The sequence below is a fragment of the Vombatus ursinus genome, unplaced genomic scaffold (genome assembly GCF_900497805.2).
Source record: "Vombatus ursinus unplaced genomic scaffold, bare-nosed wombat genome assembly UNPS02014778.1, whole genome shotgun sequence".
Taxonomy (NCBI): Eukaryota; Metazoa; Chordata; class Mammalia; order Diprotodontia; family Vombatidae; genus Vombatus; species Vombatus ursinus.
The window spans coordinates 8,953,162-8,972,858 of NW_020954556.1; the positions used below are offsets into that span (position 1 = coordinate 8,953,162).

Genomic DNA, 19,697 nt, shown 5'->3' on the forward strand with positions numbered 1-19,697 from the left:
ACTGAGTATAATCCTTCAAGGGAAAAAATGGTCATTCAAAGAAATAGAGGACTTTCAAGCATTCCTAATGAAAAGACCAGAGCTGAATAGAAAATGTGACTTTCAAATACAAGATTCAAAAGAAGCATAAAAAATTAACAGGAAAGAGAAATCATAAGGGATTCAATAAGGTTAAACTGTTTACATTCCTATATGGGTAAGCGATATTTGTAATTCCTAAAAACTTTCTCATTATTAGGGCAGTTAGAATGGGTGTACATAAATGGAAAGCACAGATGTGAGTTGAATGTGATGGTATGATTATCTTAAAAAAAAATTAAGGGATGAGAAAGAAGAATGCACTGGGAGAAGGGGAAAGGGAAAGGTAGAATGGGAGTAAATTATCTGACATAAAAGAGGTCCTAAAGAGATTTTACAGTGGAAGGGAAAATGGGAGAAGGGGGGAGGAAAGTACATGAACCTTACTCTCATCAGAATGGGCTCAAAGAGGGAATAATATACACACTCAGTTGGGAGTAGAAATCTCTTACCATACAGAAAAGTAGGAGGGGAAAGGGATAAGAGAAGTGGGGAAGGGGCTGATAAAAGGGAGGGCAGTTGAAGGGAGGTAAAAGTCAGAAGCAGAACACTTTTGAGAATGAATAGAGTAAAAGGAGATAGATAGACAGAGAGAGAGAGAGAGAGAGAGAGAGAGAGAGAGAATAGGATAGACGGGGAAAACAGGATGGAGGGAAATAGTAACCATTACTGTGAAAAGAAAATTTCTAGTGAGTTTCTCCAATAAAGACTTCATTTCTCAAACATATAGAAAACTGAGTCAAATGCATAGAAATAAGAGCCATTCCTCAATTGATACATGACCAAAGGATATGAATAGGCAGTTTTCAGACAAAGTAATGAAAGCTATCTATAATTATATAAAAAATGCTCTAAATCACTACTGATTAGAGAAATACAAATTAAAACAACTCTGAGCTACCACCACACAACTATCAGATTGGCTAACAGGACTGAAAAGGAAAATGACAAATGTTAGAAAGGATGTGGGAAAACTAAAATACTAATGTACTGTTGGTGAAGTATACTGATTCAACCATCCTGGAGAGCAATTTGGAACTATGCCCAAAGGGCTATAAAACCATGCATATACCCTTTGCCCAAGCAATACCACTACTGGTCTGTATCCTAAAGAGATAAAAAATAAAAAAGAACAGGACCTATGTATACAAATATATTTATAACAGCTCTTTTAGTGTGACAAAGAATTGGAAATTGAGGGGATGTCCATTAATTAGGGAATGGCTGAACAAGTTGTTGTATGTGATTGTGATGGAATACTAATATGCTTTAAGAAATGATGAGCAGGATCCTCTCAGAAAAACCTGGAAAGACTTACATGAACTGATGCTAAGTGAAATGAGCAGGACCAGGAGAACATTGTACACAGTAATACCAGTCTTGTGTGGTGTTCTACTGTGAATAACTTAACTATCCTCAGCAGTACAATGATCCAAGACAACTATGAAGGACTTAGGATGAAAGGTACTGTCCATATCCAGAGAAAGAACTGGTAGAGCCTGAATGCAGATCAAAGATACTTTTTCTTTATTTTTCTTGGGGTTTTTTTGGTCTTTTTTTTCCCACAATATTACTTACACAGAAATATGTTTTGCATGAGTACATGTGTATAACCTATATCACATTGTTTTCTTTCTCAATAGGGGGAGGAGACAGAGAAAATTTGGAACTCAAAATTTGAAAAAAGAATGTTAAAATTGTTTTTATATGTAATTGGGGAAAAAATAAAATATTAAGTTACAAAAAATAATAAAATCTCACCTTCTTAAAAAAAGAAAAGAAAAGAAAGGGGAGCAACCTCTTTCTGAAACATCCTGGAATCCTGGACCCAACAGCAGTCATTCAGGTTTCCTTTATCCAAGGCTCATATGTTATTGTTCAGTCATTTAAGCTGTGTCTGTCTCTTTGTGACCCTATTTGAGGTTTTCTTGGCAAAAATACTGGAATGGTTTGCCATTTGCTTCTCCAGCACATTTTACAGATGAGGAAACTGAGGCAAACAAGTGACTTCTCAGGGTCACACAGGTAGTGAAGCCAGATTTGAACTCATGAAGATAGAGCTTCCTGACTCCAAGTCTGACAGTGCACCACCTAGCTGCCCCTAGATACTTAAGGGTTCACATACTCAAGGATATTTTCTGGCACCCAGAAAAACAAAAGTCACAGGTTTGTTTGTTTTTTTTTTTCTCTTTGGGGGATGGGAGCTTACACTGTAACACTCACCCTGCTCCCAAGATTCCTATTCAGAACCAAAAAGTCAGAATCACAAAACAGGGAATTTAAAGGATCAATGATTCAGTAGAATAGAGCACTAGCTCCAGTCAAGAGGACGTGGGTTCAAATCCCACCTCCGCCACTTACTACTTGAATGACCTTGGGCAAATAATTTTACCTCCTCGTGTCTCAGTTTCTTCAGCTATAAAAATGAAGGGGTTGGACTAGATGGTTTCTAAGATCTTTTCCAGTTCTAAATTCTGTGATCCTAAACTTTTTTTTTTCTCTTTGAAGCCTCGGTGATTTGGTCACGACTGATCAGAGAGTTTTATGCCTCAAGTAATGCTTGTGGAGTTTGGAAAGCTCTCCTAGGAGGTACGTCCTTGCCCAAATGTACCCACAGTGCATGGAGGGGGTTAGGGGTAGTGGGTAGAGGGCTGGGGGAGCTTCTGTTCACTCTGTGGCTGGCCACAAAAGCCACAGTTCTAATCATGAGGGGGCTCATACCACAGGTGGCATCTTTGCCTCCCCTCCCCTGAGCTCATTATCTCTTCCCTCTATCTGTATCTCTCTTAGGAACTACCCTGGACCTTCCTTTTTTTGCTTTCTATTCAGCTCCAATCACTTAGCTCCTTGCTTTCTGCCTACCTCTATACCTCATGGCTGGTCTAGCACTGATAGGAGTCCCTCCCTCTAGGCCCCATGTACCCACTCTGTGTCCACGTCTCTGTTTTCTCTCTAACTCAGATCTCTTTTCCAGACCAGCTGAGACCAAAAACTGGTTTCAGCTGTGCACATAAAAGCTGACATACTCATTACAGGAATGACTAAGTGTCCTGAGCCAAGCCTCAGTCCCTGGGAGTAGGCTTGAGCACTGAGCCCTCTGGGCAAGTTGGAGGGGGTGGTTTGAAGATTTCCAGAGTTTCTTGCCTTAGGCCAGGAGCTACTCAGTTCCTCCTCGAGAGCTCAGAGTTCCTCTTTCTGGGTAGGTGATGAATTCCCCTAGCCTGGCTGGTCAGCATAGGTGCGTGCCACAGTGCAGGGCCCCTTAAAGATGTTTCACTCATTTAAGCTCCTCAGCACCAAAGGAATATGGCTGTTCGGCTCTCTGAATGAAGTGGATTAGGTTACTAGTCTGCCTGCCCACCTCTAATGTCAGTTATGTAGCTACTATGTCTTTTTCTCACACCTAGGGTACCTCAACCTGCTCCCCACAATGGGACCTACTCCAAATGATTTGCCAAATACCTGCAAAAGCCCAGTTCCTGGTATGTGGTCAGACTTTAGTTTGGATTTGCTTTTTAAGAGAGTTTTCTTTTTTCCTTCCTTTTTTGATTTCAATTAAAATGTCATTCCTCCTCACATAAACACTCAGTCTTTGGAGGAGCTGGGATCTGGACCAGATTAGCAAGACAAATATTAGGAAAGGGTGCCTTCACCATCACCTCCCCAACAACTTCAATCCAGACATTCCAAGGCCTAAAGTGGAGCTGAGACCAGCAGAGAGAATCTCCTCAAACAAACTCAGGCTGAAATTTGGTCATAGATGGAATAGGGCTAAAAATGAAAAGATGATCATAGGGTTGCGGGTCAAAGAACTTGGTGAATTCAACCCAGGTCTGTGCATCTATCTTTTTGTCACCAGTAACGTATCCTCACCACATTTGACCATTGAGAGGAGGGAGAATGTCTGCTACCCAGCCTTTCTCATGCCACTGTGCCTCTCTCAGAGGACTCAGCACATTGGAGTCATAGAATTTTTGACCAAATTTAGATCTCAAAACCTACTTAGAGGGCATGAGTTCCCAGAGCTCCAGAATACGTTACCTTGGAGATGTAGGTCAATGGCAAAGATCCGACAGCTCCTGCTCCAATTGCCAGGTTCTGAAAAAGAGTGTCAGGGAAGGTTTAGGGTTGGTCGGTATGCAGAAGAGGTAGTTGTAGTTGGACGTTTCAGAGAGAATACAAGTCAGAAGTTGTAGCTGCCTCCAAACTTTGAACAAGTCACCCAATTGCTGTCCTCTCTCAACCCCGAGTCAGAGTCCTAACTTTAAAAAAGGGGGGCGGGGAGTGGGATAGAAAGGGAAGAACATTTGATTTGAAGTCAGAGAAGCTGTGTTCAAATTCCAGCTGAGCTGCTTTACTCCCACATGACTTTGGACAAATCATTTCTCTCCCTACTGAGGGACTCAGTTTCTTTTTTAAAATGGGACAGAATTGTAGCCAGTAGAGGTTGAGGTTGAGAATTTCCCCTAATATGTCAACATAGGTCTATTTCAACTTAAACAAATACCTTACATGAAAATATGAATAATATTACTCATTCAACCTACAATGTGGCATAGTGGATAGAGAAAATGGCCCTAAAGTAAGGCTATCATCTGACAAATAATGGCTGAGTGACCTTGTACAAATAACTTAAATTTTCAACACTTGGGTTATTTCATTTGAGCTTCACAAAAAGCCTGAGGTAATTGCTATTACTACCCCCATTTTACAGATGAGGAAACTGAGATTGAGAGAGGTTAAGGCAAGCTACCTAGAGCCACACAGCTGTCAAATGTCTGAGTCAGGATTTGAACTCAGGCCTTTATGACCCCAAGATCCAACACTAACCACTACACCACTTACCTTCCTCTGTAGATTAGAAGTAAAAGCATTCCTTAAATCTTACTTCATAATTCATAACAAAGTCACTGGACCCTGATTTGGACTGAGAATGTCCATAGGGTATGGGCAAATGTGGAAGAAAGTCATTAATACTATTCCAGCACCAAGGGTTAAAGTTCTTCTGTTGACCTCTTGAATGTTGTGCAGCAGACTAAAGAGACTCCTACCATTGACCAAAGATGGGCCCTTGGTCAAGTCTTTTAACCACTGTGGGCCTTAGTCTTCTTATCTATAAAATGAAGAGCGCTGGACGTGAGGACCACTACAACAACTTTCATATCTAAAGTTCTATAATTCCATGTACCTCTGATATGACACATACATGGAAGACCTTATTCTACATGAACTGTTCTGTAGCTTCACATGTTTGTGTAAGGCAGAATCATTGTATGCCCACAGCTTGCCTTGTAGGTTGATCAGAAGAGACCAGGAAAATCAGCTAAGTCTCTAGAGCCCGAAAGACAGAGCAGTGTTTCTTGTTTTGTTTTTGCTTTGCCAGAGGGCAAGGTAATGATAGGCCTGGACTCAACTATTACTGAGGTTATTGACTTAAGATTCCCCCATTAAGGGCAACTTAGATGAAGCAATGAGTCCCAGAGACCAAAAGTAATTTGCCTAATGTCCCACCGGTAATTAGAGGCAGAAAAAGGATTAGAATCCAAATCTCCTGACTATATCACACACTCACCAGTCCCAGAGGTTTCCATACCTGAGCTCATTGCCAACTACTGGCATTTACTTCAGTGACTCCCTGCTTGGAGTCTTGTAATAGGCTACAGGAACATCGGTCTTTATATAACAACTTTATTCCTGAAAATATATTATGTAATTTAAATATATGTAAATTTAATCTAGGTCATTTAAAACAAAATCAGACTTCTTTTGTAAAGTGAAAAATTTCCTGGGAGAATAATTTTTTTTGGGGGGGGGTTAGGAGTGAAAAAGAGAAGACTTAGACTCACGATCATGCAGGGAAATCGCAATTAGGCAACTTACTTTATCATTTCAGATCAACCCCTTCTCTATAATTTATACCTACTGACTAAGCCTCAAAGAAAACCACAATTTTTCCTCAAGATCAACTAGCATTCTTAAAAGAAATGAGGCAGGAGTTTAAATAATGAGTTTAAAGATGATATTATAAGTGAAATGAGAGCAACAGAAGCAAGAGTTGATAAGGAAAAAAAGAACTATGGAAGGGAAACTTGGAAACAAAATTAGCAGCTTAACACAAGAGGTACAAACCCACATAACAAACTTCACTGAAAATTAGAATAAACAGAAGTTAACAACTCCATGAGAAAATAAGTAATATTAAAATAAAGTCAAAAGATTGGGAGGGAAAAACCAGAAGAAAAGGGAAGGTATCAATTGACCTTGAAAACAACTCAAAAAGAGTTCATTTAAGAATGATTGTACTGCCTAATCATGACAGAAAACTACCTGGATATGTTAGAACCCATGTAGCAAAGTATAAGTAGAAAGAATCCAACAATCACCTCCTAAAAGAAACCCTCAAATGAAAACTCCTAGAAAAGTCACAGTTAAAATTCACAGCTTCCAGGTCAAAGAAAAAATACTGCACACAGCCAGAAAGAAAGAATGCAAGTACTGAGGAACCATAGTCACAAACATACAAGATTTGGCAGCTACCACTATAAAGAAAAGGAGAGCATGAAGTAAAATATCCTAAAAGGCAAAAAATATAGGCTTAAAACCAAGTATATCTCACTCAGCAAAGCTGAGTATAATCCTAAAGGGGGAAAAAACAAACCTTGAAAGAAAGAGAGGATTTCTATACATTCCTTATGAAAAGACGAAAGCTGAGTAGAAACTTTGAAACACAAACATGGAAGTTAAGAAAAACAAAAACAAGTAAATAGAAGAAGCAATCAGAAAAAGATTTTTGAATCAAGAAGACCTGAGTTCAAATCCTCCATCATTTACTTAGTAGCTATAGGACCCTGGGTAAGTCACTTAACTGCTATTTGCCTCAATTTCCTTGTCTATAAAATGGGATGATAATAATAGCACCTATTTCCCAAGATTGTTGGGAGAATAACATGAAATAATAACTATAAAGCACTTTATAAACCTTAAAAGAGCAACATAAATGCTAATTATTATCATTAATTATGAAATTTTTGCATTCTAATGAGTGGGGGGAGCAATGAGAATTCAAATATTCCTTGAGAAATGTAATGTCAACAGGGTTTATAGAGGGAGGGAAAGAAAATGAAGGACCTGGGAATGATTTATTAAAGCTTTGATGATTTTAAAAGAAGAATGGAAATGGGTATATGGAGTGGGGGACCATATAGTAGGGGAGAAAATGGGAGGAGAAGGAGGGGGAATGTATCTTATATAATCTGGGAGCACAGTTAGAAGTTTATACCAGTGCTTAGCCCAGTGCCTGACATATAGTGGAGTTTAATAAATGTTTATTAATTAATTGACTAATTATGCAAATGAGGAAGGAGGAGAAGGGTCCAGGGAGGGGGAACTTTACTGTGAAATGTTGCAGAGTCAAGTGAGTAGAACCAAGAGCACAATTATTACTATAACAGCATTGTAAAAATGAACAATTTTGAAAGAACTAACTTTGAACAAAGCAGTGATCAACCATGATTCCAGAGGCCTGATGATGTAGAATGCTGCCCACCTACTGACAAAGAGGTGATAGACTAGATATGCAGAGTGAGACATGTATTTTTGGGCATGGTCAACGTGGGAATTTGTTTTGCTTGATTATGCATACTTGTTGAAGGGAAGGGAAGTTTTTTTTTTCTTTTTTTCCCCACTTGGGGAGTGGGAGGTGGGAAGAAGAGAGGGTAGATGCTTGTTAATTGAGGGGAAAAGAAATTTTTTTTTTTCAAAAAAGAAAAGCAATTTGACAGCATTTGGAGGATGAATTGGAGAGGGGAGAGACTGGATACAGGGAGACTAATTAGGAGATCATTGCAACATTCTAGGCAAGAAGTGAGGAGGGCCTTAACTAGGCTGTGTGAATGGAAAAAAGGAGGAACATTTGAGGGTACTACAGGTAGAAGCTACAAGTCTTCCCAACATTCTCATAGTGGAGGATGAGTTTAAGGTTGCAGGATGGTAGAATCCTCAATAAAATTAGGGGAATTAGATAAAGTTGGTGGATTGATAGGAATGGAGTGGGAAGATAATTAGTTCTGTTTTTGGAAATGTTGAATTTGAGATTCTTATTAGATATCCAGGTATATGAGAAGGGAGGCAGCAGGGAAAGGAGCCCAGAAGACTACTAATGAGGCCCAGAGAAGTAGATTTAGAAGTCATCTGAATAAAGATGATACCTGAATCCATGGAATTCATTGGCAAAGTATCTAAACAGAAGGAGAGGGGCCCAAGGATATGCTGGCAAATGTTTGGGGGGGGGGAAGAGGGGAGAAATGTATGCACAGACGAGCAACAAAACAATAAATCAAGCCCTGAATCCTATTTCTGCTGGGTAACTGGTTGGCACAATGGATAAAGCACCGGGCCTAGAGTCAGGAAGACTTATCTTCATGGGTTCAAATCTGGACTCACACACTTACCAGATGTGTGACCCTGGGCAAGTCACACAGGGAGAGACAACATGCAAAGAAATATATACAAAACAAGCTATATGCAAAATAAATAGGAAACAATTAACAGAGGGAAGGCATTAGAAGTAAGGGGAGGTAGTGTGGTGACAGTTTGTGGAAGGTTTTGAAAGTCAAACATAGGAAACTGAACTTTATAGGCAATACTTAAAATGTTTGAACAGGGGAATGATGTGAATGGCTCTATGCACACAGAAAATTATTCTGACAGTGACATGATGGATGAGAAGGAGAAGAAGATCTGTTAGGAGGCTACAGTGGCAATGAGGTCCTCTACTAAGGTAAGAGCAGTGGGACTGGAACACAGGGGAAGGGTGCAAGAGATGTTAATGGAGACAGAATTGACAGGACATACTAACTAATAGGTCAGGAGAGAAAGGGAATTTAACACTAAAGTTAAAAACAGACGGAGTAAATGGTGGTGCCACAGACAGAGATAGACATAGGAGGTTCATTGGAAGGAACTAGAATTTAACCAGGGAAAGAGAAGACTTGGGGATGGGGGAGATGGAAATGATAGCTGCCTTCAAGTATTGGAAAGGCTATCATATGGAAAAGAACTTGACTTGTCTTGTTTGGTTGCAAAGGACAGGACCAGGAACAAGAGGCTCAAGTTGCAGAGGGGCAGATTTTGACTTGATAAAAGACAAAATTTATTAATAATTAGAGCTATTCAAGAGTAGAATAAGTGGGCTCAAGATGTGGATTCACCATCTGTGGAGATCCTCAATCAGAAAGAGGATGACCACTAGTCAGAGGTTTGGAGGGGAGGAAGGCTCTGCTTAGGCACAATTTGGAGTAGATGATATGTTAGAACCCTTCAGCTCTAAGATTCAATGATTCTGCATACTGTCATCTCAATTTCTTTTATAGAAAAGAGAAGAATCATAGAATGATGATGATGATGATGATGATGATAATGTTATCAACCTAGACTTATAAAATGTCTTGAGGTTTATAAGCACTTTTATATACATTAATTATTCATACACATTAATAATATATTTAAATAAATTAAATTACTTCCATTCATTATTTAATTAATTAAATACATTAAGGTACTTACATATATTATCTTATTTGTTCTTCACAACAATCCTATAAGGTAAATATTACTGGCATCTATGAGTCACTAATAATACTCCTAATATTATTATCCCCATTTTATGGTGGGTAATCAGAGATTCAGAATTTATGTGACTTGCTCTGGTGATAGTGTTTGAGGCAAGATTCAAACCCAGGTTTCTACTGACTCCTAGTCCAACATTTTCTCCACTTGGAACCTGAAAAGCCATCTAGTTCAATTCCCTTGGAAGGTGAAGGGGCAGAGCTAGAACCCAATCCACGTTCCCTGATTTGTAGCAACAATGTTCTTTCCACTATCCCACAATGCTCTCATTTCTGACCACAATGCTTTGTGGTCTATAAGCAACAAACCAGTAGTTGACATCATACTGTCCATACAGGGTATCACATATGAATGACCTTCTGCAGTATTAAGAAAGGTAGGAAGAGAGGAGAGCTTTGAGAGGGGGAAGAAAGGAGACATAGTGAGTTCTGGTTTGGACATGTTGAATTTTAGATGTGTATGGGACATGTAGTTTGAGATATCCAATAAGTAGCTGGAGATGTGAGACTAGAGGTCATGAGAGAGGTTTGGGGTGGACAACTAGATCTAGAATCATCAGCATTGAAATGATAATTGACTCTGTGGGAGATGATGAGATCATCAAGCAAAATAGGATAGAGGGAGAGAAAAAGAAGGCTCAAAACAATATCTTGGGGACCATTCATTGCTAATGGGATTGACCTGTAAGACTTTGAATGCCGAACAAAAGAGATTGAACTTCATTCAGTAGGGCAATGTTTGAACCGGGGAATTATTCTTCGTAAGATCCAGTAAGAGAAACAAAGAAGGAGTGGTTGGACAAATATAAGAACCAGGAAAGAATAATTGTCAAGAAAACCAAGAAAGAAGAGAGTATCAAGAAGCTGACTATGTCAATGACTATAGAGTCATCAAGAAGGACAAGGGCTGAGAAAAGGTAATTATATTTAGTGATTAAGAAATCACTGATGCTAATGCACAGCTCCACCATCAATCTACTAGCGTATCTGTCTTCTCACAATTCCAACATCATCGACTATTGCCACCTTTTGTCATTTTTGCCCATTTACAGGGTGTGAGATGAAACCTCAGGGTTGTTTTTATTTACATTTCTCTTGTTACATTTCTCTTATTACATTTCTCTTATTATTAGTGGTGTAGAGCATTCTTTCATAAGGTTGTTAATAGTTTGCAATTCTCCTTTTAAGAACCATTTGCTCATATCTTTGGACCACTTATCTATAGGGGAATAGCTTTTGAACACACACACACACATTCATACATACACACATACACACATATGCATATATATGTGAATTATTTCTCTATCTTGGATACCATAGTGTGTGAATCTGTTAATTGTTTATGTATCTTGGATACCAAACTCTTATAAGAGAAATCTAATATAAGGATTATTTTTTTCCCATTTCACAGCTTTCCTTTAAATCCTAGGTGCCTTAATTTTTGTTTGTACAGAAGCTTTTCAATTTCATGTAATAATATCTATTTTATCTTTTGTAAATGTTTCTAAGCCTTGTGTGGTATATTGTTGGTGGAGTTATGGATTAATACCAACATTTTGGAAAGCAACTTGGAATTATGTAAATAAAGTCACATTTCTAAAATGTCTATATTCTTTGACCCAGAGATTTCATTACTGAACTTATAACTCAAGAGGGACATTAATAAGAAGAAAGTCCTCATATACACCAAAAAAAATTATGGTAGTACATTTTATGATAGCGAAGAACTGGAAACAAAGTAGATGCCCCTTGACTGGGGAATGGCTAAACAACATTACATTCGCATATGTTATGGATATTACTGTGCTTTCAGAAATGACAAATGTAATAAACACAAAGAAGCATGAAAAGATCTGCATGAATTGATGCAGAGCAAAATAAGCAAAAACAAGAAAACAACACATACAATGACTATGTCAATGCAAACGGAAAGAATAATCCCCCAAAAATCAAGTGAATGTTGCAAAGTTCCAAACAGGTATAGCTCCAAAGAAGGCATATGAAAAAACACCCTCACCCTACCTCTCTGTAGAGGGGGAGAGTTCATGAGTGTGGTATGTTGCAGAGATTTCCAGACTCTTTCAATGTATTGATCAGTTATGCTGATTTTTTCCTCTTCTTTTTCTTTCTTTTGTTTTCTTTTCTTTTTTTTTTTTTTGTTTTAAAAAAAATCAGACAGCTAAGGGGTATAGTGGTTAGAGTGCTAGGACAAGAGTCAAGAAGGCCTAAATTCAAATCCAGCCTCTGAACCTAGCAAGTCACTCAATCTCTGTTTACCTCAGTTTTCTCAAGCATAAAATGGGGATAAAAATAGCAACAGAATTTTTTGTGAAGATTAATAAGATAATATTTGTAAAAAGTGCTTAGCACAGTGCCTGGTACATAGTAGATATGGGATAGCTCTCTGAAAGGAGGAGAGAACAAGATAATGGGAGAAATTATGATGACAAAAAAAGACATCAATAAAAAACTTTTTTTTTAATGAGAACACTGGAGAGAGAAGTTTCAGTTGAATGATGCAGTCAGAAGCTAGACTTCAGAGAGTAAGGAAGAGAATGAGAGGAAAGGAAGTGAAAGCACCTATTATAGATAACCTTCTCAAAGAGCAACTTGGAATAATTTTGTTGTTGTTCAGTTGTTTTCAGTTGTGTCCAACTCTTCATGACCCCATTTGGAGTTTTCTTGGCAAAGATACTGGAGTGGTTTGCCATTTCCTTCTCCAGCTTACTTTACAGATGAAGAAACTGAGGCAAACAGGGTTAAGTGACTTGCCCAGGGTCACATAGTCAGTAGGTGTCTGAGGCTAGATTTGAAGTCAGGAAGATGAGTCCTCCTCACTTCAGGTCTAGCACTCTATCCACTGTGCCACCTAGCTGAAAGAAGAATTTGATTAATTTTGTTCAGTCCTTGAAAATAAAACTAGGAGCAATGGGTAGTAATGGCTGAGAGTCCTTTTTCAGTTCAACACAAATTTAAAATTTCTGTTTAAAAAAATGGAATAAGAAAAAAAAATGCTCCAAATCATTAATAACAAAAGAAATGCAAATTAAAACAACTCAAGAGGTTTCACACCCATCAGTTTTGTCAAAAATAACAGAAGAAGAAAAGAGCAATTGTAGGAGGGGCAGTGGGAGGTCAAACATGTTAATGCTAGGTTGGTGGAGCCATGAACTGATCCAGCCATTCTAAAACAAAAATATTGGAACTATACCCAAGAAGTCACTAAACTGTAAATATTCCTCGATCCAGTAAGAATACTTCTGAGGGGACCAGTAAAGTTCTCCTATGGAAGGTGGTACTTCATATACCACAAACTATTCAGCCATTCCCCAACTGATGAACACCCACTTTGTCCTCAGTCATTTGCTACCACAAAAGGACAGCTATAATTATTTTAGCGCATTTGTCTTTGCTCTCTTTGGAGCATATTCTTTTCACAGTGCCTGTCCGATAGTAGGTGGACACTGTACAACACAGCAATTGTTTCTCACTTGAGAAGTGTGATGGGGGACAAAATACCTACATTTGCCTAAGCTGCTTATCTTAGGGATCATTCCATCATGCCCTGACAGTGCTAGCGGTTTTCTCAATTAACCAGTGATGCTGGATTGATGCTACCTCCCTCCCTAGGTTTACCTTTCGCACACAAAATGTATTCTGATTGCCAAGTCTCAAACTGTAAGTGTGTGTGGACAAGGGGGGAGAGACGGTAGCTAAGTCAGTTACATGACATTTCATGATAGATCAACAGGTAGATAGGTAGGTAGGTAGATCTAAAGACAGATAGATGGATAGATGGATGGATGGATGGATGCATAGATAGATGGATAGATATATAGATACATGGGTAGAGACAGAGAGAGAAAAAGAGAGAGAGACACACACACACACACACACAAAGAGCATTTATTTATTTATTTATTTGTTGGCAGTTGGGGTTAAGTGACTTGCCCAGGGTCACACAGCTAGTAAGTGTCAAGTGTTTGGTCTGAGGCCAGATTTGAACTCAGGTCCTCCTGACTTCAGGGCCGGTACTCTATGCACTGCGCCACCTAGCTGCCCCCACAAAGAGCATTTATTAAGTGTTTACCATGTGCCAGGCACTGGAATACAAATACATGCAGCAACAAAGACAGACAGTTCCTGCTCTAAAGGAGCTAGGGTTCTAATGGGGAAGACAAGACAAAAGGCAGCTGAAGAGAGCAGTAAGGTGAAGAAGTAGTCCAGAAAGCAATGGGCTGAGCAGGATTTTAAAGAAGCATGGTCGACATGGGTGCTTCCTCAAATGGAGGTTCCAAGGAGGAGCTCGCCGCTCAGAGCACTAAGTAGGGAGAAGGCAGGCCCACCTATCTGGCCCCTGAAGATATCTCTCCTACTTCTCCAGAGAAGTTTTAAAAAAATATCCCTCCCACCCAGTCTTTATACACCTGCAGCCACTTGCCCAACCAAGCAAAAATCTTCAGAAGATCAGAAAACCTTAGCGTTAGGTCTTCTCAATTGGGCTTGGCTCTGACAAGGGACACGATCAGGAATTCACATTTAATGACATCCAAAGGGTTGCCATTTTCACCACTTTATACTTCTATCCATTCTCTGGTGTAGGGAGCCACTAAAAAAGGGAAAAACTGGAGCACAGGGCACTCTATTTATACAATGCCGGGGCTGGAAGGACTCTTAGGTGATTATCTGATCCAACCACCTCATTTATACGGAAGGGAATAGAAGATCAAAGAGGAGAAGTCACACAGCAAGTCAGTGGCAGAACCAGGAATAGAGCCCTCAAATCTTAATTCAGGTGTCTGTCAAGTCCAAGGACACATCCAATCCACCAACTGCCAGAGAAGTCCCTGAAAAACTGAGAGCCAACTGTTACTATTTATACTGCAATACTTTCACAGGTACAGGTATTCCTTCCCTAGAGGCCAATCATAAGACCTCTGCACCTTAGTATATAGTTCTCTGTGAATTATTATGGCAGAAAGAATTCATTACCTGTGGCCACCATTACTTATGGTGATGAGTTTCTTTGCTGTTTGTTAAGCTGACCTTAGGCAACAGACTTACAGTCCTTCCTTGGATACTCAAAGTCTTTCCATCTTGGTAGGGCCTGCCAGAGCCTGAATGGTACTGGCAGAGCCTCCGTAAACACAAGATCATCTCCATCCCATGATGGGCTTTGCTGAAGGTTACAATCAAAACAATAAATGTAATATGAAAATATACATCCAACTCTAGCAGGAGGATCAATACAGTTATTCCAGGAGAGTAATGCAAACAGTTGTCCATAACAGAACTCCAAATACGAGGGGGCAAAAACATGACAGGTGTCTGCAGGGGTTCTTCTTTCTGTTTCTTTTGTATCCCCAACAGTGCCCAAGTGTCAGTCAATCAATAACCATTTATTAATTACCTATTATTAGCACAGGCACTGTGCTAAGCCCCGGGGATATAAAGAAGAGCAAAGGAGTCCCTACCCTCAAGGTAGCTCCCAGTTTAATGGAGAATACCACATGAAAACAATAATGTACAAACAAGATTTACACAGGATAAACTGGAGATCATCACTACAGCGAAGGCACTAGCAGTAAGAGGATCAGAAAAGACTTCTCATAGAATGTGGGATTTTAGCTGGTTCTTGAAGGAAGCTGGGGAAGCAAGGAAGTGGAGATGAAGACCAAAAAATCTTTGATGAATATCTGATAACAGGATAAAAAGAGGGAAGAGCCAGAGATATGTGGAAGCCTGAGAGCTGAAGCAGAAGCCATCTTGGTCATTCATTCATGAGCTCCAAACCATAGGAGGAGGCCACATGCGAAAATGCAGAGAAGCAGTAGATGATAATTAGCCAGACGGAGGGGGTGATGAGACAATTAAGAACCCAAAGTCCTCTACCCCCTATTCCCAAACCTTCCCACTCTGGGCTCCCAGAGTTAAGCTATAGGGCCACGCTTGGCCAATGTAGGGGTCACGGATCTAAAAGGAACTTTAGAGGTCATCTAGACAAGTGCCTCATTCTATAGATGAGGAAACTATGTCCCAGAGAGCTTAAATGAGAGGAGGTAAAGCTAAAGCTTGGTTGTATTTGAGGAAATTCCCCAGCACTTTCAATGATCCAATTTCTTTTATTTCAGCATTCTGGTGATATTATATGATCAATAGAACATTATCTTAAATTAAAAACAATTACAAAAGTTCTAAGGGACAAAGAATGATGGCAAGATGCATAGTGAGTTACAGCATATGTCTAATGATGACCTGTGAATAAGAAGGGCAGATAAAAAGATGTAGGGGCAGCTAAGTGGCACAGTGGAAAGAGCACTAGGCTTGGAATCAGGAAAACTCATCTTCATGAGTTCAATTCTAGCCTCAGACACTAACTAGCTGTGTGACCTGGACAAGTCACTTAACCCTTTTTACCTCAGTTTCCTCATCTGTAAAATGAGCTGGAAAAGGAAATGGCTAACCACCCCAGTATCTTTGCCAAGAAAACACCAAATGGGGTCACGAAGAGTCAGATATGACTGAAACAAGTGAACAACAAAAACAAAAATAAAGAGATGTATGATTATCAAAAATATGTAGCCTTGAAAAAGGAGGCCAGTTGAGAATGATGAGAGACAATAGGCAGATTACAATGGTACTCCTCTGAGATGCTGAAAGAACAAAAAGGAAGCTTCTATCACATTGAGTAGATCCTCCATGAAACATTTTTAGAAAAGCATATGTGAGAATCAAATAATATAAGACAGTAGAGTAAGAAAAACAGAAAAAAATTTTTTTTACACAACCAACAAAATATCATAAATCCTTAAATAGGTTTGTAACAAGGATATTGATAAGTAAATAGCCTACTTTCAAAAGCAGCCTATCATCCAAATGTACTATGCAATGTGTCATTTGTTCTAATCACCTAATGCCTGAGCTATTAAAAATTTTTTTTAATCTGTCCTTTCCACTACCCTTCAGCATTGAACAAATTTAAAAAGAGAAAAGAAAGACAAAATGAAACTCCCCAATATATAACTATATGTAACAAGCAAAAACAAATTCTCACATTAACCATGTCCAAAAATGTACATCTCTGTCTGCATTTTAAGTTCATCATGTCTCATGCCTACACCATTAATCAAGATGGGTCTGATTATTATTTCCCAAAATAATAGTAAAAAAAAAAGATAGTAGTTTGCAATCATTCTGTCACATCCTTCTAAATAACTAACTCAAAGTCCAATAATTTGTCTGCAGAATACCTTGAATATAACCATACTACAATTACATACATTCAGGAGTACTGTATTACTACATACTTTTAATTCAAACAGAGGTGAAATTGTTGAAATTAATGTTATGAATTAGGAGAAAATAGTAGTTCTTAACTCATTTTGTTAACTTAAAAATATTTTGATGACTATGTTTCAATATAATTAAGTTTCTTTTGTAATCTTATATGTTTTATTTTATGTATTTAAAAACATTATTCTGAGAAGTGGTCCATAGGTTTCATGAGACTGCCAACGTGATACGTAACACAAAAAAAGAGTAGGACCTGGGCTAGAAACTGATATAGACATAACCACTGGGAAATTTGTTGAAACATAAAACCCCCTCCAGATTCAAAAATTCAAGATTTACCATTTTTAGTATTTATTGCACCCTTGAGGAAGGAGTTGGAAAAAGAATCACTGGTAAAATGAAAAGCTAAATCCAGATACAGGCCTCATCCCTAACCTTGGGACATATTCTCCTCACTGAAAATGAAATTGTCTCCAACTAAGGAGAATGGTAAGGAGAGATTAGTACCTCAATGAAGTTCTCTCCCCCAATTATATCAGAAAAACAGAAAGAAAAAAAAACTTATCAAAAAGGTATGAGCTATGATGACAAAAACAGGCCGCAGTATAAAATAATTTTTGTTAGAAATAATACTCAAGGAAGTCTCTATTTGTGGGAAACTCTAGGACAGAATGGCTGTGCCATTGGAATAATTTCCGTTGTACTTTAAAGAGTTAAGAGGACTTTATTTTTCTCAGCCTGGTGTAGTGGAAAGAACACTGGACTTGGAATCAAAAGACCTAGGTTCAAGTCCTGACCGTATGTCTTACTAGCAATGTGATCTTGGTAAAGTCATAAGCTTGTTGATCCTCGTTTTCCTTGTCTGTAAAACAAGAGATGATATGCTTGCATTATCTACCTCAAAAGATGTGAGGATTAAATGAAATAATAAACATAAAGTTGCTTGGTTACCAAAAAATGTTATCATTATTTTTATTTACATGTTATCTGGTCATCTGCGTGTTATTATTGGGTGAAAGATAAAAGACAAGCTTTACAATGAATTAGATCCAAATTTCAGGTTATCTAACAGGTAGAAATAATGCTCCAGCTCTGCATTATCAATTACCCATTACAGGTTTCACAACAGGTGCCACCTAGGCATCTCAAGTATAACATGCCTAAACAAAACTCATTATCTTTTCCCAAAAACTCACCACCTTCTTTCAAATTCCTTTATTATTGTCAGGGTACCACTTGCTTAATGTGCCCCTTTCAGACCTAAGCATATCTTACAATGACTCTTTCAGATGTAGGCAAAACAATAAACAAGAAAGAAGTTAAGGACCTGAATCAAATCTTTAAAAAGTCATTTATAATAGCTGCCTGGTAATTACTGAATAGGAAAAAATATACATGCATACATATATATATCTATCTTTTAAAAGATTAAAAAAAAGTAAAGGGGAGAAGTAACAAATCAATGGATTGGGCATGCAACTAAAAAAAATTAGAACAACTCAAAACCCTAGCCAAAGAACAAAACTAGAAATTCTAAAAATCAAAGAGGAGATAACATTGAAACCAAAGAAACCTACTGAATTGATAAATAAAACTTGGATCTGGTTTGAAAAAAAAACCAATTAATAAAAATAAACTACTATTTAATGCGATTTTTTTAAAAGCAGGAGGAAAATCAAATTATCAATATCAAAAAGGAAGAAAGGAGAATTCACAACATTTTGAGGAGATAAAGGAAGTTATTAGAAACTATTTTGCTCAATTATATTCTAACAAAGCTGATAACCTAAATAAAATGAGTGAATATTTACAGAAAGATGAAATATCCATATTAGCAGAGCAAAAAATGGATATATAAAACAATCCCATAAAAAGAAAATAACGAGCCATAAAACAATTCCCAAAGGAAAAAAAATCAGTGCCAATGAATTTATAAGTAAATTCTATCAACCATTTAAAGAACAATTAATTTCAATATTGCATATGTAATGCTGGGGAGGAAAAGGGAGAATTATGGCCAAACCTTTATGTCAATAGACTGTTTCTTAATATGATAAACAATATCCATCTAAAACAAAGAACTGTTGTAATCTACAATGGAGAATGAACTAATGAAGCATTTATTTTGTGTGAAACACTGTGCTAAGCACTGGAAAAACAAAGAGAAAAGTAAGACAGAAATACTAGAGGGTTTTCCAATATGATCAGGAGTAAAGCAAAGATATGTCTTTTTACCAATATAATTTTATATAGTTCTAGAAATGCTAGCTATAGTAATAAGAAAAGTACATTGAAGAAATGAATAGGCAAAGCAAAAACAACATTATTGCCTTCGGTAGATGATAGTTATTTGCTTAGAGAATTATAAGGATTAACTAAAAAATTAATAGAAACACTAATAATTAAAATAGTAGGATATAAAAATAAAGCCATAAAAATCAACAGCCTTTGTATATATCACCAACAAAACCCAAAATGAAGAACCAGAAAAAGAATTTTCATTCAAAATGTATAAAATATGTGGGAATCTAGCTACCAAGATACACACAGAAACTATATAAATGCGATTATAATGCACTCTTTGTAGAAATAAGGAAAGACCTGAATAATTGTTCTTGGTTGGGCTATAACATTTTTAAAAATGATAATAGTACCTAAATTGATTTATTGATTCAATGCCATAACAAAGAACCAAAA

General features: G+C 37.9%; 1 protein-coding gene across 1 annotated transcript in view; it reads right to left on the minus strand.

The window, feature by feature from the left end:
• The window catches only part of PLEKHA2 (pleckstrin homology domain containing A2), a 105,059-nt gene that overhangs the window by 16,266 nt on the left and 69,096 nt on the right, over window positions 1-19,697 (minus strand). Inside the window, exon 3 of the mRNA XM_027865272.1 lies at window positions 4,120-4,176. Coding sequence (XP_027721073.1) covers window positions 4,120-4,176 — 57 coding nt within the window. The remainder of the gene's footprint in view (window positions 1-4,119; window positions 4,177-19,697) is intronic.